At 39.7% G+C, this 26,848-nt stretch overlaps 1 protein-coding gene across 4 annotated transcripts in view; it reads left to right on the top strand.

Annotated features, from left to right (window-relative positions):
• Positions 1-26,848, top strand: part of LOC131125304 (uncharacterized) — a 291,220-nt gene that overhangs the window by 181,984 nt on the left and 82,388 nt on the right. For all 4 annotated transcript variants that reach the window (XM_058066734.1, XM_058066733.1, XM_058066736.1 and 1 more), the window contains 2 exons: positions 3,351-3,470; positions 12,914-13,081. In XM_058066734.1, coding sequence (XP_057922717.1) covers positions 3,351-3,470; positions 12,914-13,081 — 288 coding nt within the window. The remainder of the gene's footprint in view (positions 1-3,350; positions 3,471-12,913; positions 13,082-26,848) is intronic.

Genomic DNA, 26,848 nt, shown 5'->3' on the forward strand with positions numbered 1-26,848 from the left:
TAATTTTTTTATTGTAATTATTTTTTTTTACATTAAACAATGAATGAATTAATTTACTGTTGGAGACTATGTTCTATTATTAGCCAAAACATATTGAAGCATTAGTGATGTATCATATTCTCACGCATATTAAGACGCAGTAATTATACAAAACATTCAGACATCTTACATTGCAGTGCTTTAATACTGTGTGAAGTCATAAAGTCAGCCATGACAAATCCCACATGATAGAGTGGAAAAAAGGTTCTCCTCCCACTCTGTGTGGAAGTGGTCATTTCACATGATTTAGTAATTTAAAAAAAAAACATGATATAATGAAGCCACAAAATTCCAAGTATAAAGTCGAAATATTGCGGTTTGATTATCGCAGCTTTGTTATGTCGCAGTTAAAAATGAATTACATTTGTAATATTTTTTTTATTAGCCAAAATTATATTCATATTCATATACAAAACATTCAGACAGTTTACATTACAGTGCTTTAACACTGCATAGAGTGAAAAAAAAAGTTCTCCTCCCACTCTGTGTGGAAGTGGTAATTTATTATTATTTTTTATTCACTTAGAGTGGTCGGATCTGGAACCAATTAACCGCTATGAACGAGGGACGATTGTATGTACATATATGTATAGCATTCATTGTCGAATGTAAACACACTGAAAAAGTAAACCATGAAACTGATAACGTAAACAAGGAAACAAACTGAAACTGAAAAATTTTCAAACGGTGATCATTTAATTATGCACCTCTGATCTGAGTTAATTATTTATGTTTTACAGAAAGACAAAAACAGAATAATCATTCACGCAATATTCCAAATTAACCCCCAAATTTGTGAATGTATTATCTTAACTTCTCACTTGGAAGAACACAAATGTGAAAAACAAAGTAACCTGACAATATTTCCACGGCCGCTAAAAGATCATCTCCAATATGACAGACGTGCTCAGAATCCAAATGCCGAGTACGGTGGAGAGGTAATTTGTCACCCTCATATTACCCAAAGATCTGGAGTGACTGAATGTGCCTTGAGATTGCAATTCAGAGCATGAGCTCCAGAGAGGCTGTATGTACAAAAAGTACTTTAATCTACATTTAAACTCCACTCTGAAGGACTACTCTTGCGCTCTAAAAGCCAGGAGAAAGTTTTGTATTATTTTAAATAATTTATGCCAGAAGCTGGGTAGGTTCCAATCTCTTTTAAGGTTTTTGCTATCTGACTGACTGCACTTAGTTCTTATGAGGACATTTTACACACAGAAAATCCTAATCTGGTGTGGTCAAGCTGTCACCATCACCATGTATGTATATATATATATATATATATATATATATATATATATATATATATATATATATATATATATATATACATATATATATGTATGCCCTTGTACACTCCAGTTGATGTACCATACATAAAAAAGTAATATCATTTAATTATATAATTTTATTATATATATATATATATATTATAAAATAAATAAAACAGTTTGAAAAGTTATATAATTTAATTATATAATTTTATAATATATAATATATATATATATATATATATATACATGAAAAAAGTAATATAATTTAAATATATAATTTAATTTATATATATATTATAAAATTAATTAAAAATATTTAAATAAGTAAAAAAATTATATAAAAAAGTAAAAATGTAATACAAATATTTATAAAAAGTAATATAATTTAATTATATAATTATACATATTTATATATATATATATACATAAAAAGTAATATAATTTAATTATATAATTTTATAATATATATATACATGAAAAAGTAATATAATATAATTATATAATTTAATTTATATTATATATATATATACATATATTATAAAATTAATAAAAATATATTTTAAAAAAGTAAAAATAATATTTAAACAATTTAATAAAAAGTTATTGTAAAAAGTAATATAATTTAATTATATATATATGCATGAAAAAGTAGTATAATTTAATTATATAATTTTATAATATATATATATATACATATATACATGAAAAAAGTAATATAATTTAATTATATAATTTAATTTATATAATATATAATTATATTATATATATATTATATGTTATAAAATTATATAATTATTAATATAATAATAATAATTATTATTATAATTATTTTACTTTTTCATGTATAGTATAGTAACTGGAGTGTACAAGGGCACCTAGGTGCACTGTGTATTAGTGGATGCTCCCAGCATGCTGTAGGGGCAGATCCCAATTAAATAATACCCCTCGTATTATTTAATAACATTGTCAGCTGTTTATGAGCAGCTGATCTTTATAGCGGGTTGAGATTGTTCACTAATTCAAGACTTCAATATATGCTGGACAATAAAAATATGAAAAGATATTTAAAGTAATTTTCTTGTGCATTTTATACATTTAGTTTCCCTGGGGTGGCAGCGGAATGGCCACAGTTCCTCTTTTTGTGTCTTGATACGACAAGCGTGAGGGAGAATGTAATTACATTGAAGGTCAAACATCTCAAAACGGGTTAAACATTAAGCAGTCAGGTCTGATTTTTATATTTTTTATAATTTGCCTGTCAACCGCTTCAGTGGCTCACTTAACTCGCGTTTCCGTGGACACACACGCCCCCCCACACAACTATTGTTTCTCACATTTTTTGCCTTCAATCACATAAAATGTAGCAGTTTCTTTCAGAAATCCTCGTCTTCCTCCCACATTGTCGGACTTGAGCGTCACGGAAGAAATGTCACTCCCCCTGCTCCTAAGCGTGTGAATATACAATTTAGAAGTGTGCTGCATATGAATGCAAAAATATCTCAAATGTGTTTATTTCCATTTTTTTTAATATATTTTTTTTGCAAAGTAATTCAAAAACGCTCCTGCCAAATTGACACTCCGTGAGCCGTAGAAAGAAGATTTAGGGGGAGTAAGAGGAGAAGCGTGAAAGCGGCAGACGGTCCGATTGAACGAGGGAGCAAAAAGAAATTGGAGACGGAGATGAAGAGAAATGAAGTGAGACATTGGGAGGCGGTGGTGGGGAGGGGGGGGAGAAGGTTAGCGGCGGCATCGAGGAGTGAGAGGGTTTGTTTGTGTAGGTGTTTAGATTAGGTGAATAAAGTATTTGTCACACTTTACTGTGACAAAGATTGAAAAAGAAGGCGATGGAGAGAAGGTTGTGTGGATATAAACGCACCTGAAGTCATGCCATATATTTACTCCTTTTGCCGCACATCTCACTTATTTTGACTTACACTCACTCCCCGTTTTTCTGGGACTTCCAACCTCAATTTCCATTTCCCGCCCTTTGGCCCTTTTTTTCCCTCCTCCCTCCCGCTTTCTCCTCCCTTACAGGGACGTCTATCATCCAGGTGACAGCCACGGATGCAGATGACCCGACTTACGGGAACAGCGCCAAACTGGTGTACACGCTGGTGCAGGGCCAACAGTACTTCTCAGTCGATCCCCAGACAGGTCAGTGGGTTTCTGTATTTCTATATATATACATATATATATATATATTTTTTATATATATACACACCCAACCCAAAATACATACTGTATTGTAGAGAATGGTGCATCTCTTTAGCCTTTCTTCCCATTTTCTTCCCATTTTTTCCGACCATGTCGCCACTTGCTAAGTAGTTTCGCTATAACATTTTAAAAGCTTATCAAAATGTAATTAAAAAAATAAAATAAAAAAAAACTCAGCTGCACGGTGGTTGAGTGGTTAGCACGCGGACCTCACAGCTAGAAAACCCGAGTTCAATTCCACCCTCGGCCATCTCTGTGTGGAGTTTGCATGTTCTCCCCGTGCATGCATTCCAAAAACATGCTAGGTTAATTAGCGACTCCAAATTGTACATACGTATGAATGTGAGTGTGAATGGTTGTTTGTCTATATGTGCCCTGTGATTGGCTGGCCACCAGTCCGGGGTGTACCCTGCCTCTCGCCCAAAGACAGCTGGGATAGGCTCCAGTACCCCCCGTGACCCTTGTGAGGAAAAAGCAGTAGAAAATGAATGAATGAATGAAAAAAAAAAACTCAGCTGCACGGTGGTCGAGTGGTTAGCATGCAGACCTCACAGCTAGAAAACCCAGGTTCAATTCCACCCTCGGCCATCTCTGTGTGGAGTTTGCATGTTCTCCCCGTGCATGCGTGGGTTTTCTCCGGGTACTCCGGTTTCCTCCCACATTCCAAAAACATGCTAGGTTAATTAGCGACTCCAAATTGTCCATAGGTATGAATGTGAGTGTGAATGGTTGTTTGTCTATATGTGCCCTGTGATTGGCTGGCCACCAGTCCAGGGGTGTACCGCGCCTCTCGCCCAAAGACAGCTGGGATAGGCTCCAGCACCCCCGCGATGGTAGAACGAATGAATACTGTAAGAGACTCATTGCAAGTTATCCCAAACGCTTGATTGCAGTTGTTGCTGCTAAGGGTGGCCTCCAACGTGGCTGAATGACAATAATTCTGCCAAATTCCTCCACAGCGCTGGAAGAGACTCATTGCAAGTTATCACAAACGCTTGATTGCAATTGTTGCTGTTAAGGGTGGCCTCCAACGTGGCTGAATGACAACAATTCTGCAAAATCCCTCCACAGCGCTGGAAGAGACTCATTGCAAGTTATCCCAAACGCTTGATTGCAGTTGTTGCTGCTAAGGGTGGCCTCCAACGTGGCTGAATGACAATAATTCTGCCAAATTCCTCCACAGCGCTGGAAGAGACTCATTGCAAGTTATCACAAACGCTTGATTGCAATTGTTGCTGTTAAGGGTGGCCTCCAACGTGGCTGAATGACAACAATTCTGCAAAATCCCTCCACAGCGCTGGAAGAGACTCATTGCAAGTTATCACAAACGCTTGATTGCAGTTGTTGCTGCTAAGGGTGGCCTCCAACGTGGCTGAATGACAATAATTATGCAAAATCCCTCCACAGCGCTGGAAGAGACTCATTGCAAGTTATCACAAACGCTTGATTGCAGTTGTTGCTGCTAAGGGTGGCCTCCAATGTGACTGAATGACAATAATTCTGCCAAATTCCTCCACAGCGCTGGAAGAGACTCATTGCAAGTTATCCCAAACGCTTGATTGCAGTTGTTGCTGCTAAGGGTGGCCTCCAACGTGACTGAATGACAATAATTCTGCCAAATTCCTCCACAGCGCTGGAAGAGACTCATTGCAAGTTATCCCAAACGCTTGATTGCAGTTGTTGCTGCTAAGGGTGGCCTCCAACGTGACTGAATGACAATAATTCTGCCAAATTCCTCCACAGCGCTGGAAGAGACTCATTGCAAGTTATCCCAAACGCTTGATTGCAGTTGTTGCTGTTAAAGGTGGCCCAACCAGTTATTAGCTTCAGGGGGTAATGAATGAATACAGCAAATTACAGTCACAATGGGCTATTTGACTATCTGTTAGATGAATATACATTAATATCCATCCAATACTGCGTCATATTATCTTGCCGTTGAGTCGCATTGGAATGAGCAAGTGTGTCGGATTGTGTGACCAGCGAGCGCACACAGACAAATACACAGACCCTGCAGTTTACCCAAGATGCTGAAGTGCAAACACATACTGAATAAAGACGGGCAAACAAGTGGTCATGGGTATTACCCTCCACTTCCTTTCATTTGCTTTCCTCACACACACACTAACGGATTCCCGCTCTCTTGTCACACTTAGTCCTCCATCTTTCCCGCTTTTGACCACTTGTGTGCCCCCCCTGATCCGGCCTCACACACACACACGCTAGGTTGATTCCAGTGTGAGCTGGCAGAAATGTCTTGTTGCTGTTAGGGCCAGTTTCCGCACAACAAAAGCCCACAATAGCTCCAAGTTACGAGCTCTGGATGAAGCAAATCAAAAAGACACGTGTCAGCAGTGGTTTGTGGACGATTACGCTGGACGCTGTACCCACACTTGTCTGCTGTGTGGGTTTCGCCCGCACATATAAATTCCACAGAAATATAAATAGGACTTTCTCTCTTTGTGAGCGCCACAGACACAATCTCACAGGTGTGCCCTCGGGTGGCCACAATAAAAGGCAAACACATTACAGGAATGAATTCCAAATATTATGGGATTAAAGCCTTAAAAATGTAGAAAAAATTATGAAAAATTTTAAAAAGTGACGCTTATGTGTTTGACCTTTGTGAGCAACAAAAGGACCCCCCCACCCCCACCCAGGAAGTGTTTGAGAGAATTCAGCAGTACCTTTGTACACTGTACATGTTTACGGTTACGCTGGACAGTGTACCCACACTTGTGGGTTTCATCCTCTCATATAAACTCCACAGAAATCAGGTGTGCCCTAGGGTGGCCACAATAAAAGGCTAACACATTACGAGAATGAAGTCCAAATATTATGGGATTAAAGCCGTAAAAAACTTTTTAAAAATTGTGAAAAAATTTGAAAAGGTGACGCTAATGACCTTCGTGATAATCAAAAGGACCCCGCCCCACCCACCCAGGAAGTGTTTGAAAGAAATTGGCAGTACCTTTGTACACCGTACATGTTTACGATTATCTATATGCATTACGCTGGACGGTATACCCACACTTGTCTGCTCACAGGTGTGCCCTAGGGTGGCCACAATAAAAGGCTAACACGTTACGGGAATAAGGTCCAAAAATTATGGGATTAAAGCCTTAAAAAAGTTGAAAAAATTATGAAACATTTACAAAAAAAAATAATGTTTTTTTTAATCTCACATGTGTGCCTTTGGGTGGCCACAATAAAAGGCTAACACGTTATGAGGATTAAAGCCTTAAAAAAGTTTTTTAAAATTAAGAAAATTTTTAAAAAGTGCCGTTTATGCATTACACTACCTTCATGATCAACAAAATAGACCCCCCCACCCCCCAGAGGTGTTTGAGAAAATTTGACAGTACCTTTGTACACCATACATGTTTACTGTTATCCATATGCATTCAACCTTTAAGGAAAAATTGGTTCTCAGAGGTGAAGAATTAGGATTAATGTCCGACACATGTTGTATTGATTGACGTGTGCATTACACCGGTAGCGTTTATCTCCACAAGAGTCGGCAGATGTTAGCGAGGCCAAGTGAGACTTTATTTTTTGCTCATGTGAGTCACGGAGAGCAGATACCCGTTGTTGCTCAGTGGACATCAATCTTTAACAATTGATTGCTGACTGGAGGGAGCGAGGGCAAAGAGATCGGCAGTGCATTTGAATTTGAATTGTGCAGTAAGAGAGAGAGCGAGAGAGAGAGAAAGAGAGAGAGAGAGACAATGTTTAGTATTCACAACATGTCCGTCTTCTTCTCACCTCGTCTCCCTGTTTCAATCACGCCGTTTCTACACGGCACCCATCATCAACACCCGTATTCAAATTGTCCACACTCAATCAGCCACACTTGTGAAATATGAGAAATGTTGCCGTTATTTATTTACCCAAGTTGGATTGGATGTGACTAAAGGTTGATCTGCCGAGTCATCTAAACCGTGGCTGTCGTCGTTGGTGTTTGGCCGAGCGTAGCGTGCGATTTATGTGCCGGCACAGAATCCGGTCATATGTCACACAATGAGGCCATTCACATGGAGGAGGGGATCAATCTGTAATGGATTTCTCGGTGCCATTAAAGTATGACACCCGTGACAATATATTGTGCTCCCCAAATGCCCGTCTTTCATAGTTTTTATTTGATCTTCTGTGGCGCTAGAACTTTACCGGATGTTTTGGCATTGAAAATACATTTTGGAATTGTGGAAAAATATGTTTTGACACTAATACAAGTAGTAACTTACTTTTATTAAGGCGGTGAAAACATGGCCCTATGTGAGTAACGTGATTTTCCTCCTAAAGCTAATAACTTAGCAGCAACAATTGCAATCAAGTGTTTGTGATAACTTGCAATGAGTCTCTTACAGCGCTGAGGAGGAATTTTGCAGAATTGTTGTCATTCGGCCTTATTGGTGGCCACCCTTAGCAGCAACAACTGCAATCAAGCGTTTGTGATAACTTGCAATGAGTCTCTTACAGCGCTGTGGAGGAATTTTGCAGAATTGTTGTCATTCAGCCACATTGGTGGCCACCCTTAGCAGCAACAACTGCAATCAAGCGTTTGTGATAACTTGCAATGAGTCTCTTACAGCGCTGTGGAGGAATTTTACAGAATTGTTGTCATTCAGCCACATTGGTGGCCACCCTTAGCAGCAGCAACTGCAATCAAGCGTTTGTGATAACTTGCAATGAGTCTCTTACAGCGCTGTGGAGGAATTTTGCAGAATTGTTGTCATTCAGCCGCATTGGTGGCCACCCTTAGCAGCAACAACTGCAATCAAGCGTTTGTGATAACTTGCAATGAGTCTCTTAGAGCGCTGTGGAGGAATTTTGCAGAATTGTTGTCATTCAGCCACATTGGTGGCCACCCTTAGCAGCAACAACTGCAATCAAGCGTTTGTGATAACTTGCAATGAGTCTCTTAGAGCGCTGTAGAGGAATTTTGCAGAATTGTTGTCATTCAGCCACATTGGTGGCCACCCTTAGCAGCAACAACTGCAATCAAGCGTTTGTGATAACTTGCAATGAGTCTCTTACGGCGCTGTGGAGGAATTTTGCGGAATTGTTGTCATTCAGCCACATTGGTGGCCATCTTTAGCAGCAACAACTGCCGTTTTTGCCCAATGTCTTTCTTATGGTGGAGTCATGAACACTGACCTGGATGTTGTTGTGGGGTCTTTTGTGACCTCTTGGATCAGTCAACAGATTTGAAAACATTTTTTTTGGAAAATAATACAATAATAATTGTATTATATTTAGTTTACCGATATCACAGTATATATAATATATAAATATATATAATTTATTTACATATCTACATGTGTTACTTTACACCCTTGACGTAAATTATTGCCCACTTATGGTGAATCAGATGTGTTTTTTTGGGGAAAAAAATTGCCTATTTTTGGAGAAAAAAAATTGTGACCAAAAATAAAAAAAAATTGCAGTTCAATCACAAATTTGCAGGATCCTCGGATACTTAAATACCAACTTAAAACTCAAGTAAATAAAAACTGATTACTAAAAAAAAGCCATTTTGCTACCTTAAGTGTAAATAAAAGGTAATATTTTCCCACCCGGGTCTTCCAATCTCTGTGGGAGTGGATAAAGACCAAAGAATCCAACGTATCCCAGTGGATACAATTAATCTACGTCGGATGCTTTTATTTCTTCACGCACTTCCTCACATGTGATGACTGCTTGTTAATTTTCCCGGGAAAAATGTGCAGAGCATCTCGCCCCTACACCACATAATAACACTTCATTAACACGTGTAGCGACTGGCCAAGCAGTGTGTGAAATATTAAATGAACAGTCATATTCATGTTAATAAGTTCAATTTGGTCTAAAGGTTTATAGACAAGATAAATACCGTATTTTAGTAGCAAAACACCCACAATTACTGGATTACCGAAGAGAGGAACGGAAAGCTGGATAATAAACAGAGAATTGGTCGACTGCAGGCAGGCTAAAGATGAATATAACGTTTGGTGGTTTATGATATTATTCATTCATTTTCTACCGTTTATCCTCACGACGGTCGCGGGGGGTGCCGGAGCCTATCCCAGCTGTCTTCGGTGCGAGAGGCGGGGTACACCATGGACTGGTGGCCAGCCAATCACAGGGCACTGGGTAACTGGAAACACAATCTTGTTATGGGTTACCAACTTCAGAGCTACTGGATCTGCATTGAAATTTAAACAAAAAATTGTATTTATTTTTAAAAATTAAAATTATTATTTTTAAACATCATAAAACAGAATGGCATTATATGTACATATAATTATATATTTTTAATTAACTTTTTTACAATTTTTAAAACATCCTAAAACAGAATGGCATTATATGTACATATGTCATTCTGTTTTATGATGTTTTAAAAACATGTTTAATTTTAATTTTTTAAATAAAAAAAAATAAAAAAATTAAAATATCATTTTTAATTTTAACTTTTTAAAATATATATTTTTTTTTAAAACATCATAAAACAGAATGGCATTATATGTAAATATATAATAAAAATTAAATCAGTTCTGGCGGTGCGAGGTTGGCCGGAGTACCTGGAGAGAACATGCACACACACAGAGATGCCTGAGGGGGGAATCGAACTTGCGCGCAAATCTCTAACCACTCGAACACCGCACAGCCGACTTGTGGAACTGTGAATTCAAAATAAATTAAACCATTACCATAAATGGGTAATTTGTAATATTCATTCATTCATTTTCATTTTTTCAAATGGACTGGTGGCCAGCCAGCCAATCACAGGGCACATATAGACAAACAACCATTCACACTCACATTCATACCTATGGACAATTTGGAGTCGCAAATTAACCTAGCATGTTTTTGGAATGTGGGAGGAAACCGGAGTACTCGGAGAAAACTCGGGTCTTCTAGCTGTGTGGCATGCGTGGTAACCACTTGTGCACCGTGCAGCACATTTTGTTTTGCGGAATTACGATTCAAAGCCCAATACAAATAATAATAAGAGCAGTGGTTGCAACAAAACGAGGCTGCAATTTCAGTTCAGTATCTTAAATTTTCCTCAAAAATGTGCAGAAACATAAAAAAAGATGAGAAAGCACTAAAACTACCAGAGGGTGTTTCTTTTTTTTTTTTTTTCTCCCCCCACCATACTTTTAATATGAATGCACATGGATGAGAGGAAGAGAGTGGAGGCAGAGGATTTCAGTGCATCATGCTGTCCTCTGGCAGTCCATGGCAACATAACTAAGACAGGGTTCAAGGCTGAGTCTGACTCAGCCTTAACTAGAAGCTACAAGCTTACTCAAAAAAAAAAGAAAAAAAAAAGCAAAATTAGGGATAAAGAGAACGAGCTTGCCTCCTAAACTTAAAGCAGAATATGTTTCCACAGCAGAGGAGCCTGGTAGCTGAAATGTCTGCCTCACTATCTTTGAGGTTCAAGGAATCACAAGATCTTAAAATATGATCGTGCCCAATTATTAACACCCAAGTAGTTGAGGTGAAGTGTTTAATTCTGTATTTCACAGGGAATCGATCAAGAATAACGTCAAGTGTGGGTTGTCATGTCTTTGGGTCGAATTAATAATTAATATGTTTCATAAGTTAGTTAAAATGTAAGTAATAAATAGCTAAAAGTTCTAATAAATACAACGGTATAGAATAAATACAAAATACAATTTTATAAAACGTTAAGGTTAAAAAGTTTACAGAGTGAGACATCATCTCTAAAAAGTATCGTTTTGGCCCACTAGAGAGTGAGTGCTCTTGCATAAAGACAAGCTTTGTTGTTCTCTCGGTGAAAAGCAGGCTAGCTTCACAGCAGAAACGAAGCAGGAAAACCTCATAAAGACACCGAAAGTTGCTCTCAACGCTTGTTTTTTGGGAAATGATCGTCTTTGTAAGTATATTGGTGTATAAAACACTTACATAGTTGCATTTTCTATTTCAAAAGTTGTTTTGTTTTGAAGTTCGCTAACTTCATGCTACTGCTAGCTTGCATTTACTGTTGGTGTACGTGTGTTAGCTAACTGTTAGCTGATGTGTGTTTAGCCTGAAACATGAGCAGTATTGGAATTTTATTTTATTTTTTCTGTATGTTTCAGTTACCACATGATTTTTTTACAAGAAAGCTTCATGTGGTATTAATACATTCCACCTACTGGTTTATCTTCGAGACCTACCACTTATTTTCCACTGCTTCTAAGTAGAGCTTCAAAATGTAAAACGAAGAAATGGGAGCGAGACTAAACATTTTTTGAATCAGCAATTTATTGTTTTAAAGTGAAACTGATCAAAAATGTTCTCGGGGTGGAATATTCCTTTTCCCAATCCGATTGAGGTATCTTGTAACCGCTCAATTGGAAAGTTGTCAGGGCGCGTTCTTCTTCGTGGTGTTTTTCTTCTTCTGTTGTTTACTGGCGGTTGGCAAGCAGCTTTCGTGTGCATTAGCGCTATCTGTGGAACAGAATCTAAAACCCTTCTATACGCCATTCACAAGTCCAGTTTTATTAATAAAGAAAATGCATTTCCATATAAAACATGTGCCAAGCTTAATTATAAAATATTAGCAAGATTGAATTTTATCTTTTCCTGTTCCCGGGTGTGTTCTTTCAGCGAATGCTGAGATATGACGTAACACGCAGCTCGAGACGTTCTTCGATTTTAAAAACATGGAGGCGAACAATCGGCACTGGAGTGCTGCGGAAAGTTTGTTTTTGATTCAAACTAAATTTCAAGACTGGACGAACGAAAAACTGGCAATACGAAGTTATTCCGACAAGTGAAAGAAAAACTGGAGGAAGTCGGTATCACGTGATGTTGATGTTTACGTTTTACTGGGCATGCCCCATTGACTATTCTGGTTGATTATAGCGGCGCATGTATACACGTGATTGGAATATTCCTTTCCATGTATACCATTGCTTTCGGAAAGATTTGTGGCTAGTAATGAGTACCTACACCATTCTTTGGGTTTGGGTGTGCTTGATGCCAGTGTTTCTAGGAGGCTGCTGGTAATGAACGTTGCTCCACGGGTTGAAGATGAGGTCATCCACTGTCTGGAACTGATGTCCATCAAGTTAGATCAAATGAATACGCAGTATGGTCCAAATGAGTCACCTTAGTCCTTCAGGTGGGCATTGTCAACTGCACCGTTGTCCTGTTGAAAATGCCAGTCATTACCACACAGATGAGGGCCTGCAGTCATGAAGAATGCCCCCCTGCAACATATAACCACATATGCCATATGCCACCCGGTCATACGACACCCTCTCCTTACCCCAAAACATACTGTGTACCTCAATATGGACTGGAAGCGCACATTAAACGATTTAAGCACACTGTAAACCTTGCATTCCAACACAAAATGTGTCTTTTTATGTGTGGTCTCCATGCAGGAATCCTACGCACAGCTGTCCCAGACATGGACAGGGAGACCCAGGATCAATACCTGGTGGTCCTTCAAGCCAAGGACATGGGAGGCCATTTAGGAGGATTATCCGGGACCACCACCGTCACAGTCACTCTCTCTGACGTCAACGACAACCCTCCACGCTTCACTCAGAGTGAGTAACGCAACAATGCACGCTACGTATGTTGTTTTAGCTCAATGAATGAATGAACTGCGGCGATAGAAATAAACAAAGCTTTCATTCCATATACAATGTTATTCAGAAAACACATGCTGAGCCGCACACTGTGATGGCAACAAACACAGCGCGTATTTCCACCACGGGGGCAGAAAGGTTCTTGGACCCTTTTGACCTGCAGGCTCCTGTCAGTGGTTTCACAGCATCAAGTCAGGCAAACGAGATCCCTGCAGGGCAATGAGATCCCTCATCAAGCATTCAGTCAGGAATTTGACTCTTCTGTGCAATAATAAATTAGCTATCACCAGACCAAGTCTTTGATACCATTTTATCCAGGCCAACTGTGAACTTTTTTTATTTATTTAAATGTATGATGTATGATATGATGATGCATGTTACCGTTTCACTTATTATGTTGAATCAAAATCAGACCGCTAACCCCTGCTATTCGTAATAAATCATTGAAGTCAGACTGCAACAGAGTTGAAATATCATTTAAAAATTTGGATTATCGGATGTGATTGACCTAGTTGGAATAGACGGTAAGGCTTCTGTTAATACCCAGAAGGAGGCTTATGTGCTGGTTAGTCAATTCTCTTTAAAGCGCTGCACTGATACGGACCAACGACTGCATTTTTGATGAAAGTTTATTTCAAGCTGCAATCCTAAATATTTCTGTCGTGATTGATTTGTCACAACCTCCAGTGGTGGATGTGTTTCCAGAATGTCATTGGGTGGTAAGCAGGCAGTAATGTTGTTTTAAAGTGGAAATAAGAAACAATACGGTGGTCGAGTGGTTAGCGGGCAGACCTCACAGCTAGAAGACCCGGGATTCAAATCCACCCGCTGCCATCTCTGTGTGGAGTTTGCATGTACAGTTTCTTCCCACATTCCAAAAACATGCTAGGTTAATTAGCGACTCCAAATTGTCCATAGGTATGAATGTGAGTGTGAATGGTTGTTTGTCTATATGTGCCCTGTGATTGGCTGGCCACCAGTCCAGGGTGTACTCCGCCTCTCACCCCCTGAAGACAGCTGGGATAGGCTCCAGCACCTTTGCGACCCTTGTGAGGATAAGCGGTAGAAATGAATGAATGAAGGAAAGACCCTACTTCATGGAAATTCACTTATCACAGCTAGTATATATAGTACATATACTGTATATATCAATATAGTAATGTCTAATATTTAGGGTAATATGAGTGTAAAGGTTACTATAGGGGTGCTATTTCATGTCTAGAGGACTCTAATGTTTAAACAATGTGGAAATTCACTTATCACAGTCAGGTCTGGAAACTTTTAACCGTCATAAACGAGGGATTAGTGTAAATATAATGTAAATTCTGCACTGCTTTCTGCCTTCCTGCTTCCGACCCAGACGGTCTATTTACTTGACTCCACCCACTCCGCTGTGATTGGTCACACTCCCAAGCGCTCCCGAGGACTTCCAGAAACCTAGATCCGTGTTTACTGAGTGCATAGGCCATCCAAAACGTCTTTCAGGGCTCACTTCCAAATGTGCAAACCTCATTATATGATGCTTTGGTATCGTTTAACACGAGAATACAACATTGTAAAAACATTTATAGGTCATAAAAGTGGAAAAGCATAACAGATCCCCTTTAAATGGTGCCCAAACCAGTACTAAAAAAGGACATTTTGTCCAAAGGCCTAATAATATATCATAATAATAATTGTATTATTGAATTAAATCTCCCAACTCCCCAGGATGCACAGAAAGTACTCATAATTATTTCACATTGTTCCAGCATGTGAAACTACAATGGGTACAAACTAATTGGATGTACATTAATTCCTAGCTCCTACCTTATTAATGATGAAAGCCAAGGTTCCAAGAACAGAGCAACAGAGCAGTAAGATGAGGTCAAATATTTGGTAAATATTCAAAAGCAACCATCATTTTTGTGGAAAATGTGCCCTTTATTTCATTCATTCATTCATTTTCTACAGCTTATCCTCACAAGGGTTGCGGGGGGGGTGCTGGAGCCTATCTCAGCTATCTTCAGGTGAGAGGCGTGGTACACCCTGGACTGGTGGCCAGCCAATCACAGGGCACATATAGACAAACAACCATTCACACTCACATTCATACCTATGGACAATTTGGAGTCGCTAATTAACCTAGCATGTTTTTGGAATGTGGGAGGAAACCGGAGTACCCGGAGAAAACATGCAAACTCCACACAGAGATAGCCGAGGGTGGAATTGAACTCGGGTCTTCTAGCTGTGAGGCTTGCGCACTAACCACTTGAGCACCGTGCAGCCCAACAAACAAACAAACAAACCCTCTGTTACCTACATAATTTTTTGGTCCACTTACTACAATTTATGTCAGAACTGGTAGATAACAGGGGCTGTACGGTGGACGAGTGGTTAGCGCAGCTAGGAGACCAGAGTTCAATTCCACCCTCTGCCATCTCTGTGTGGAGTTTGCGTGTTCTCCCCGTGGATGCGTGGGTTTTCTCCGGGGACTCACATTCCAAAAACATGCTAGTTTAATTGGCGATTTGGGCTAGCTTGATTTGCATAATTTTTGAATACAGTGCCGGTGCTTAAAGGGAACCTATTATTCTCATTTGCGACGCTTTGTGTTGAGTTGTGGACTCCTACAGAGCAGCTAAACACAATAACCCGCACAGAAAGCTTTCTAGAGCTTACAGATTCTGCACCACTGTCCGCAACTCCAAATAGGTATGAATGTGAGTGTGAATGGTTGTTTGTCTATATGTGCCCTGTGATTGGCTGGCCCTGTGATTGTGTTCTGTGTACAGCGTAAGGGACACTGAAATTTGATTTGGTAATGCAACAAATGAACATAATGGACCACTGTGGAGTTTAAATTGTGCTTAACTGCTAGCAAGGTGCGTTCCTACCCTCACCTCAGCTCGGAGACCCGAGTTTGATTCCACCCTCGGCCCTATCTGTGTGGAGTTTGCATGTTCTCCCTGTGCATGCGTGCTTTTTTCCGGGTACTCCCACATTCCAAAAACATGCTAGGTTAATTGCCAACTCCAAATTGTCCATAGGTATGAATGTGAGTGTGAATGGTTGTTTGTCTATATGTGCCCTGTGATTGGCTGGGATACCGCGACCTTTGTGAGGATAGAAAATGACTGAATGAATGGTAGCTAACACATTTCCCAACGTATTATTGCATGATGTGATGACTCTGTGCTTGTCGGTCGCGTGTTAGCCTCGCAAACTACAAAGTGTGCGATACCGTGTGTGTACATTTTGTGAAGCTCCAACAGAAAAGGGCATCTGCAACACAAGCGTAGCGTCGCGCAGGTTGACTCAAGAGGAGTCTTGGCAGAAGCTGACAACTCCGCAGCTTGTCTTGGTGTCTCTAATGCAGCCGACTCCTGGCTTTAGTGCCAAAATTGGACTAATGATGTCCTGCGGTGGGTGCCGTGCTTGTCAAATTGAACCCCTTTCAAAGCCCGGGTTTTTTGGACCGCAAAAGTTCCTCGGAAGAAAGCTGTGCTTACTCTCGCTCAGCGTGGCGGACGGATAGGCCTTGGTGTGCTTAAAGCAGGTAAAAAAAGATCACGCTGTGCCATCCAGGTGGGGTGATTTCCTGCATTTGTGTGATTTAATTGCAGGCTGTTGTCAGTTTATTCAACTGAGACTTCCTGTCATATCATGGTTGCTTTTTGCTGTTTTATACTTCTGTGTTGCTTTGTTTGCTTTTTATTTGTGTGTGTGTATGTGTGTGTGTGCGCACGGCGGTCTCCCGTGCTTGCTCACCATCAAAGCCCGCCGTCCTGGCACTCGACTCAATTACACACCCCAAGCTTTAAAAAGAACACAGGAAAAACAGACATCGTCAGATCTAGCCCCCATGTCTCCCAAGGTCAACACTGCTGATTCCATGTGACATTTACAAGAAGGAGAGGATTACACTGGAGCGTGCAAAGCAAGTATCAGCTGTATGTGATAACCTTAACAAGATGAAAAAGCTGCTCCTCCTTTTGTGGGCTCCTTTTACAACATCCGAGACCCCCCCCCCCCCGAAACTGAAAGCATGATTCCAGGAAATAAGTGTTGTGTGAACGGGTTTTGGAGCATCATCAAGGGATGTCGTTTGCCTGGAGGAGGCAGGAGGAAAAGTAGGCTAGCGTTGGATTGTTTTTTGGTTAAACGATATGGGGATATTTTCAGAAGCTTCATAGGCAAACATCTTTTCAACACGCTCCTTTGGGTTTCATTATCAAATGCCATACATTGTGCTCCTAATGTGCTTGGACAGCCGAGTCTTTTTTCATGTATTAGCCTAGCCCAGTGTTGCTTTTCAGTGTGGCATTCAAATGACTTAGGAAAAGGGACGACTTGTTATGTTTTTTTTATTTTCATCCATATCAAATGCGCTTTTAGAAGCAAAACGGCCCTTTTGAACAGGCTTGACAAATATTCCGCCAAATTTAGTATACTGATCGGATTTATTCGGAATGTTATTTGATGTTTCCGTGCTTATTTTGTTGGGATGAGCGAGCACACCACTATCTGTATCCGTATCTATATACCTATATCTATAACTGTATCTATATCTGCATCTGTATCTATATATCTATATCTAGATAGATATAGATAGATAGATATAGATTATATCTGTATCTGTATATAGATATAATATAATAGATAGATAGATACAGATATATATCTATATATATCTACAGACATAGATATACTAGATATAGATATATTACATACAAATACAGATATATACGTAGATATAGATATAATAGATATAATAGATATAGATACAGATATATAGATATAATAGATAGTATAGATAGATAGATACATATATATATATATTATATCTATATCTACGTATATATCTGTATTTGTATGTAATATATCTATATCTAGTATATCTATGTATATATCTGTATATCAATATTTATCTATTATATCTATGTATCTATATCTATATATGTAACTATATATTTATATATCTATATATGTATCTATATCTATATATCTATCTATTTTGTCTATATCTACGTATATATCTGTATTTGTATGTAATATATCTATATCTAGTATATCTATGTCTATAGCTATATATCTATCTATATGTCTGTATCTATAGCAATATTAATATCTATTATATCTATATCTATGTATCTATATTTATTATATCTATATCTATTATCTATTATCTGTATCTATATCGATATCTATATATCTATATATGTATCTATATCTATATATCTATATCTACATACGTAAGTTCACCCATCAAACTGATCTCGATCCGTATCTGTACTCGGAATTGGTGAGGCATCAACCGGAAGTGGGCATGAACCAGGAATGGGCGTGGTCAACCCAAAATAGGAGTGTCTTAAATCAGTACGATATTTAAAGTCTGAAATGAACATGAGTTGATGAGAAGTTGCTGCGTTTATTATTATTATTCAGCTCCATGTGTACTGTGTATGTGTGTCAGTCATCTGTTAGACTCATTACTTTTTAGTACTAAATCTGCTCCAATTTTCATTTTTTTTTTTTTGTAGTAATTTTTTTTTTCGACAATGTGCTGTGTTCAATGTGTTGGCCAATCACAGAGCGTGAAGAGTGAACAGTGAATACATAACCAAAGATTTTTTGAACAAATAAAGTTCATTCCTAACAACAACAGAACTGTATCGGATTTCCCTATCGGATAACGGAAAAATGAATTATGTGTAACGCTGTGTTCCAGTACTCAAACTGAGTACTTTGGACATACAGCTTGAAGTAGACAACAAGATGAATATCAGGGGAAATATCAGGAATTTATAGGCAAGCCCTGGCCATCGATGTCTGCAAACAGGGGCCCGATTCTCTTTGATGAGGTTATTTCCATCAGCCGGTCACAATTTCCAATCTCATTTCATAAGCAGATAATCTTTAACTGCCATCATTTCCCCAAATTGTGTTAACAGGGGAGGTGGATGTAAGAATTTAGCTGCAGGGGAGTTTGCATTACCAAATCTCTTTGCCTGATTAAGGTCTTAATTATCGGAATGCGGTTTGGAAAAAAAAACATGGTTAGACACTTGTCAGGATTCAAACAACTGTGTTGGGCCTCGAATCACATTTCAAACCATTATCTTCCGATTGGGGTATGGATAGATGGGAGCTTGTGTGGTTGCTATAGTAATCCGTAGGGAAATTACCACGACAGGCCCTTCCATGGTGTCATCTTGCTTTGTAGTGAGGCGCCAGCGTTGATGGGCTGAGTTGGAATCTCATAAGCAAGTCATTTATTTCGACATGCTTTTCCATGTTTACAGTGTCTGAATAATTTATGGCTGTATGTTACCGCATTGCTGAATTCCCGCTGGGATTAATTGAAAGAGAGATGTGTGGAATTGTACCTCGGAATAATACACACTTAAATTAATAGAGAGGATGTTTTTCTCATGAGATAACCTTTTCAAAAGTGGGTTATTTAGGAGGACAAACGAGCTGTTTAGGAAGTTACTAGACACAATGGATGATGATTTAAGTGGTATTTACAGTGGATTCCCTACAAAGTTTTGTGTAACTTTGGTCAGTAATCATTTATTTTATTTCTGAATTTTAATATGATATGATAATGCAGGGCGGCACGGCGGTCGAGTGGTTAGCCCGCAGACGTCACAGCTAGGAGACCAGGTTTCAATTCCACCCTCGGCCATCTCTGTGTGGAGTTTGCATGTTCTCCCCGGATTTTCTCGGGGTCCTCCGGTTTCCTCCCACATTCCAAAAACATGCTAGGTTAATTAGCGACTCCAAATTGTCCATAGGTGAATGTGAGTGCGAATGGTTGTTTGTCTATATGTGCCCTGTGATTGGCTGGCCACCAGTCCAGGGTGTACCCTGCCTCTCGCCCGAAGACAGCCGGGATAGGCTCCAGCAACCCCCACGACCCTTGTGAGTAAAAGCTATGATGATATTACAGCAAAATTAACATCCTCCATCCATCTATTTTCTGTACCGCTTATTGTCACGAGGGTCGTGGGCATGCTGGAGCTGATCCCAGCTGTCTCCGGGCGAGAGAGAGGGGGGGTACTGACACAACTTTCTTCTCATTCATAACACTGAGCGTCTACTGACGAGGATGGGGAAGCTTAGAGTGGGTTGTTCCATTTTGCGAAACTGGACAGTCATTGGATAAATGCTGGGCTTTGTCCCGCCCATCGGACGCTCAGCGTCTCTGGGGGTCTATGGAGCAGTGTATGGCCCGGACTTCTGACTTCCGGGCTTCTGCTTTATGATTGGATGATGTGTCTGAGGCGGAATATCTCTTTCACTGACAGTGAAATTAGCGAATTAGTGATCTGCAGTGATGAATGAGAAGGAAGTCGCGTCAGTACCCCCCCTCTCTTTCACCCGAAGACAGCTAGGAAAGGCTCCATCATGACTGCGACTTTCGTGACAATTAGTGATACAGAAAATGGATGGATGGGATAATGTAAACCTCCACCGAAGCATTTTCAGTTTTTCATTCCTTCATTCCGCAGACTTTAGCGATCCGCAGCGACTTTTTCTTAGTTAAAAACGACTAGCTTTGTTTGGCGACTCTCTTCACTGTCACTCTGCGGTTTCTTTCCCCCGACGAGGAGTGGCAGATGCGGAGCATCTCCCCCCCCCGTCACCATCACTCACACTCAGACACGGTAGCCCCACGCTGAAGCTCCAGCTGCTAGCAAGCTGAACATCATGGCATCATCAAGATACTTGAATTTACATATCAATAAATGAACACATGAACAAAATGAGCGTCCCCTCCTTGAATGACCAGCAGTCGCTACTGATGTCAAATTACATCAAGCTAGCAAAAGCAGGGATCTCGTATGTATTTCCCCCCCCAAACAACCTTCATCGCATTTGACTGCAGTCTTATCAAATAGCTTGTTAGCAAGAAAACAAGACATCATTGACCCAATTTTCTTCAGCAATTTCTAGAGGGAGCGGTAAGCAAGATGACAGAAGCACAATAAAGTCAAAACGTAAAAAAACAAAAAAACAAATATGACCCAGTTCTTCCAAGTGCATGAGAGAAACCCAAAAAATCCTAAAAATATTTCCCTTATTGTCAGATAAAGCACCAACCAAATTCAGTCAGTATTTCCACTATTTCATTGTTTTGTTTATCATGCGAACACGTGGAAGAAACACAAACAGTGATGACAAACCAAGGTTCATGTCAGACTAATTAAATCAGAACCTCGACTCACTCCTTGTTATTGTGATTATTTGGAGGCACTGTAACACCGGAAAAAAACGAGTTCAACTCAAGGTGATTTTTGTTTTCATGACCGAACATCGCAGATTGCCGATCTTAATGAGGCTGAAAGTGGATACAGCATACTAGGTATACTTTAAAAGTAATCACTGTTGGGTTTTTTTTGTAGTGAAAATTCAAGTGTAGCAAAGAAAAGGAAAGCCATCACCATGGAAGTGAACATTCATTCATTCATTTTCTGCCGCTTTTCCTCGCGGGGGGTGCTGGAGCCTATCCTAGCTGTCTTCGGGCGAGAGGCGGGGTACACCCCGGACTGGTGGCCAGCCAATCACAGAGCACATATAGACAAACAACCATTCACACTCACATTCATACCTATGGACAATTTGGAGTCGCTAATTAACCTAGCATGTTTTTGGAATGTGGGAGGAAACCGGAGTACCCGGAGAAAACCCACGCATGCATGGGGGAGAACATGGCCCAGGGTGGAATTGAACCCGGATGTCCTAGCTGTGAGGTCTGCGTGCTAACCACTCGGCTGCCATGCCGCCGGAAGTGAACATGAATGTCATAAAATGCTCTCACAGCTCGAGACCCGAGTTCAATTCCACTCTCTGCCATCTCTGTGTGGAGTTTCATGGGTTTTCTCCGGGTACTCCGGTTTCCTCCCACATTCCAAAAACATGCTAGGTTAATTGGGGACTCCAAATTGTCCATAGGTATGAATGTGAGTGTGAATGGTTGTTTGTCTATATGTGCCCTGTGATTGGCTGGCCCTTTGATTGTATTCTGTGTACAGCGTAACACTGAAATTTGACCAAATGAACGTAATGGACCACTGTGGAGTTTAAATTGTGCTCAACTGCTAGCAAGGTGCGTTCCTACCCTCACCTATGGTCATAATCTTTGGGTAGTGACTGAAAAGACAAACGGGTACAAACAAGTACCCAAGTTTGCAGGTGGCTGCTCTCTCCCTTCGAGATAAGGTGAGAAGAAGTGGTGGGCAAAACCGTTCATTTCAGTTAACCGGATCATTCCGGTTCATTCAGTAAAAAGATCAGTACATTTTGGTCAATTGGTCGTTAGCCTGTGATTTGCATAGACCCGGTTCACTCAACAACAGCGCAACAACATGTGATGACTAGTGGTGTGTCGGTCATGAATGAACGAGTCAAAGGAACTAATTCTTTTTTGTGAACGGAATGAACGAGGTCACAGACAGTGTCAGTCAATCTATCGGTCTTGGTCGTTCAGTCAGCTAACCCCATCTACCCACAGGGTGAGGCGCGACGATAGGATAAGACAGGCAAGTACGCAGATAGTCCCGCCCTGCAAAAGGAACGGTGAACTGACTCTCCAGTCAATCAAAAAAAAAGCATTTGCAACTGAACGGACTGAAAGGGTATTTTAGGGGCGGTGACCTCGTTCATTCTGTTCACAAAAAAAGACCTAGTTCTTTTGACCCGTTCGTTCATGACCGACACACCACTACTCCGCATTGAGAAGATCCAGATGAGTTAGCTCAAGCATCTGATCAGAATGCCTCAAGATCTGCCGGGAGGAGATGGACAAAGTAGAGAGAAAGGGAAATCTGGGGCTCCCTGCTTAGAGGCTGATGCCCACACGGTGGACGAGTGGTTAGCATGTACGTAGGCAAAACAGTCAGGAGATCAGGAAGACCTGGGTTCGGTTCTCTACTTGTGCATCTCTATGTGGAGTTTGTATGCATGGATTTTCTGCCATAACTAAAACAGGCTGACATGTTTTACAGTGTAGTAGTTTTCTCTGAGTACTCCAATAACCCGCCTCTTGCCCGAAGTTATCCGGGATGGGCTGTGACCCCTAATGAGGAAGAGCGGAAAAGAAAATGAATGCATGAACTCTGAATTATGGCGCAGTTCCATCACTCTGGCATTTTCAAATGGACATAATAACGGACGTACGGAGGTTTCCTGTGAGGCATTCAGTCGAGTTTAATATGATTGAATTCCATCGTTCGACCTGTTAATACGGAGCAATTGGCTCTCTGACACGAGCATATAAACGACGGAGGACACGCTGAAACTCAACCTACAGTTGTCACATTTTGCTGAGCCTCTGCCAATTTTAGTCTCAATTTCATTTTCGAATGTCAGGTGCTCAAACGTTTTCCACTAAGGGACGCATACTGAAAAATGAACAGATTCAAGGTGCCACTTTCAGAATTTAGAAATATATTTTTGTTGATTTTTTGGGGGTAAAAATGTCGTAATTTTTTTTGCACATTTCTTGTAACTTTGTTAATATTATTAATTAGTATTAGCATTTTTGCTCTATTTTTCTTTTTTTTTCTTCTTTTGGACACCCCTGCTCTATGTGGTGCTCTTCTGCTGTAGTCCATTTTCTGTTATGTGTCCAGGCCCATGTTGAACCAAGTGCTTATTTAAAGTGACTTTTTTTCTATGAACCATAGCCAACCTGGCCATTCTCAGCTTACCTCTGCCATCAAGAACGCGTTCTCATCCTGCTTACTGGATATCTTGTTCTGTGTAAACCATGGGTCTCAAACATGCGACCCGTGGGCCATATGTGGCCCGCAGGACACTAGTTTGAGGCCCCCACCTTGATATGAAAGTTTAATGTTAGTGCGGCCCGCGCAAGTTTGATATGGATGCTGTATGGTATCATGTACCCAGAAAAAAATATTACATTTGATTAATGTTGATGTTAAAGATTAAATAACTGTTAATAGTTATCCTCCCTATCCGTGTGGAAGTGGTAAGTTTTTGGCTTTTTTAAGTTTAAAGGAAAAAAACTTGGAGGCTACCGTTTAGGTCGCTAGCTCTCTAGTTTGCGAGTTAGCATGTGTCTCAAGACCCTGCAGTTGCGCAATATGTTGTAAATAAAAAGAGTATAAATGTGACTATAGTTGTGTTTTGTCATGTCTACAGGGCTCTAATAATGCTTTGTTCATTTTAATCTGAAAAAAATAATTTGTCTACCCACCAACTATAAGTTTTGCTGTTTTATTATTATTATTATATTTATTTATTACTGATTGATTGATTTTCTTTATTCTTGATTAGTTTATTTTTCATCTTATTGTGCAGAAAAATTAAAAGTAAATATTTGAGAACAGTGGAATGTTTTATCAGAGCTTTTATTGTAGAAAATTGGAACCAAAGCACTGAAAAAGTTTGTATATTTTTCTGTTTTTAATAAATGCGTTTTTTGGGGGGGGGGAAACCTGATGTGGCCAGGTCTCACCCAGACCCTAGCTCCAGTGTCCCCCAAGTAAATTGAATTTGAGACCCCTGGTGTAAACATTTGGGATGGATCAATATCCCAGAAGCATTTTTTTACATTCTCTGGTCAGAGTTTGGGCATGCGATGCACTCCAACTCCACTCTGAACTGTAATGTTAGCACCATGGTTACAAAACAAGAGCTACAGCCGTAGGTTCATCTGGACTGTTGTTGGTCAGAATAGCTATGACAGCTTGTTTCAATCTAAATAATCTCACCTTAAACATACTGTATTTATTGCTAATATAACTAAATGGGACTTCTTTAATTTTACCACTGCCCTTACATGCCATCATGATTTCCATTTCACTGCTCTGGCCTTATTGCGCCCCTTCAGTGGAACGGCCAATTTAGAGGAAATAGATTTTAATAACAGACTGCTGCTGTATGCCTGACTGATCTGCTTATGACATTTATTGCACACCATAAACCATCAAATGCCCTCACCATTTTAAGAGGAAAATAGTTTATGCGTGATTAGCGGTGCTAAACAGAGACCGACAGAACGCTTTTTCATTTTCATTTCCACCATTCCAGCGAGCATAAAAAGTAAAGTTAAAAATAGAGATCTGTATTGGCTTAAGCTCAGGGGTTGGCAACCCGCGGTTCTAGAGACGCATGCGGCTCTTCAGCCTCTCCGACTTCCTTGTTGTGATCGAAGTGTGTTTAATAACTTGAGGAGACAAAAGGCCTCTTTGGATGCTAAAGGTTGCCGACCCCTGATACAGATACTATCCAGCACTTACCGATACTGATATCAACTGATACCAGGATGCATAATAACTCAGGATGTCCCAATGTAAGTTTTTCACATCTGATACAATACTAATATTGCAGCCTTGAGCACTGGTCGATACTGATATCAATTTGATCCGATATCAACACGAATCATGGATACTTTTTTACTCATTTTATAGGGTGGGATGTTGGAATCAGGTGATACTACTCAGAGAACAATAGCTACCAACAGTAGGTACAAAGTATCACCTCTTTTCCCTCTATATAAATATAGATATTTATAAATATAAATGTAAAAGATATATGAATATGTAATGGTAATGGTTTTATTTCAGATTACAATTGAATGCATCACATAATCAGTTCACAGTTCCAGAAGCAAAGCTTATTAAATCCTACCCCTCCATCTGGTACTTTTACAATCAGTAACTGTTACATTTGTTCACTTCCTGCTTTCCTAATATAATTTAAGTTATTATTATTATTTTTTTGTCACGTACCGAAGTACGTGGTGATATGACCATACAATGACATAATGTGTACCATAGTAACTGTCAATATAGTGATATTTATCACATACATATTAATTGTCCCTGTACCCTAGAAACCGAATGATACGGGAAAAGGCCGAAATTATACTGTGTCAAAGCCCAGGGCAGTGATACTGATAAAATATAGAGTTTAACCATGTCCAGTATCAGCCCCCGTAGCTCTCCACTCAGAGCGCGCTGCTCTGGTATCATGCCCGTGAAACAACCAATCAGAGAACAGCGATAAGATAAGACTGTTGGTAAAATATTATTGTTTAAATATTTTTGCAATTATTGGGGGCATGATACCTGGCCTGATACCAGACAAACCATGTGAACCTATAAATATAGCACATCATGACTGGTTCAAGACTCTTCATCCTTGTATTTAGCAAACATCAACTGCTTGTATTGTTTCTTGAATTGGCTCATCGTTGTGCATTGTTTGAGGGTCTTACTCAATCCATTCCATAGTTTGATTCCACATACTGAAATGCTATGGCTTTTTAACGTAGTCCTCGCATAGAAGTGTTTCAAAATTAGTTATTCTCTGAGATCATATTTCTCCTCTGTTGTTGGGACTTATAAGGCCGTATCACTACAGCTTTTGATAGTGAGTGAGTTTTTGAGGAGTTAGATCGACGGATGACGTAGATGTCATATTCGTAGTACAAATCAGCTTGTCGAACACACAAAAAATTGACCGACCTGATGCAGACGCGTTCTGCACATAGAATGTATTGTTTATCCGGGATGGATTCTATAGTGACAGGGATAAAAACACATCACAAACACAGTTGTTAAATTTTCTACCTAAAGCGAAAAACACGCCAATATTTCACTCTGAATCCCTTAAAATGCAAAAAAAAAATGAAGTGATCCTGATGCTTTATTCTGTATGAAATATGGAGAACTGAAATGTCACACCTTGTATATTTACGCTTTATGAAAT

The sequence above is a fragment of the Doryrhamphus excisus genome, chromosome 3, assembly GCF_030265055.1.
Source record: "Doryrhamphus excisus isolate RoL2022-K1 chromosome 3, RoL_Dexc_1.0, whole genome shotgun sequence".
Taxonomy (NCBI): Eukaryota; Metazoa; Chordata; class Actinopteri; order Syngnathiformes; family Syngnathidae; genus Doryrhamphus; species Doryrhamphus excisus.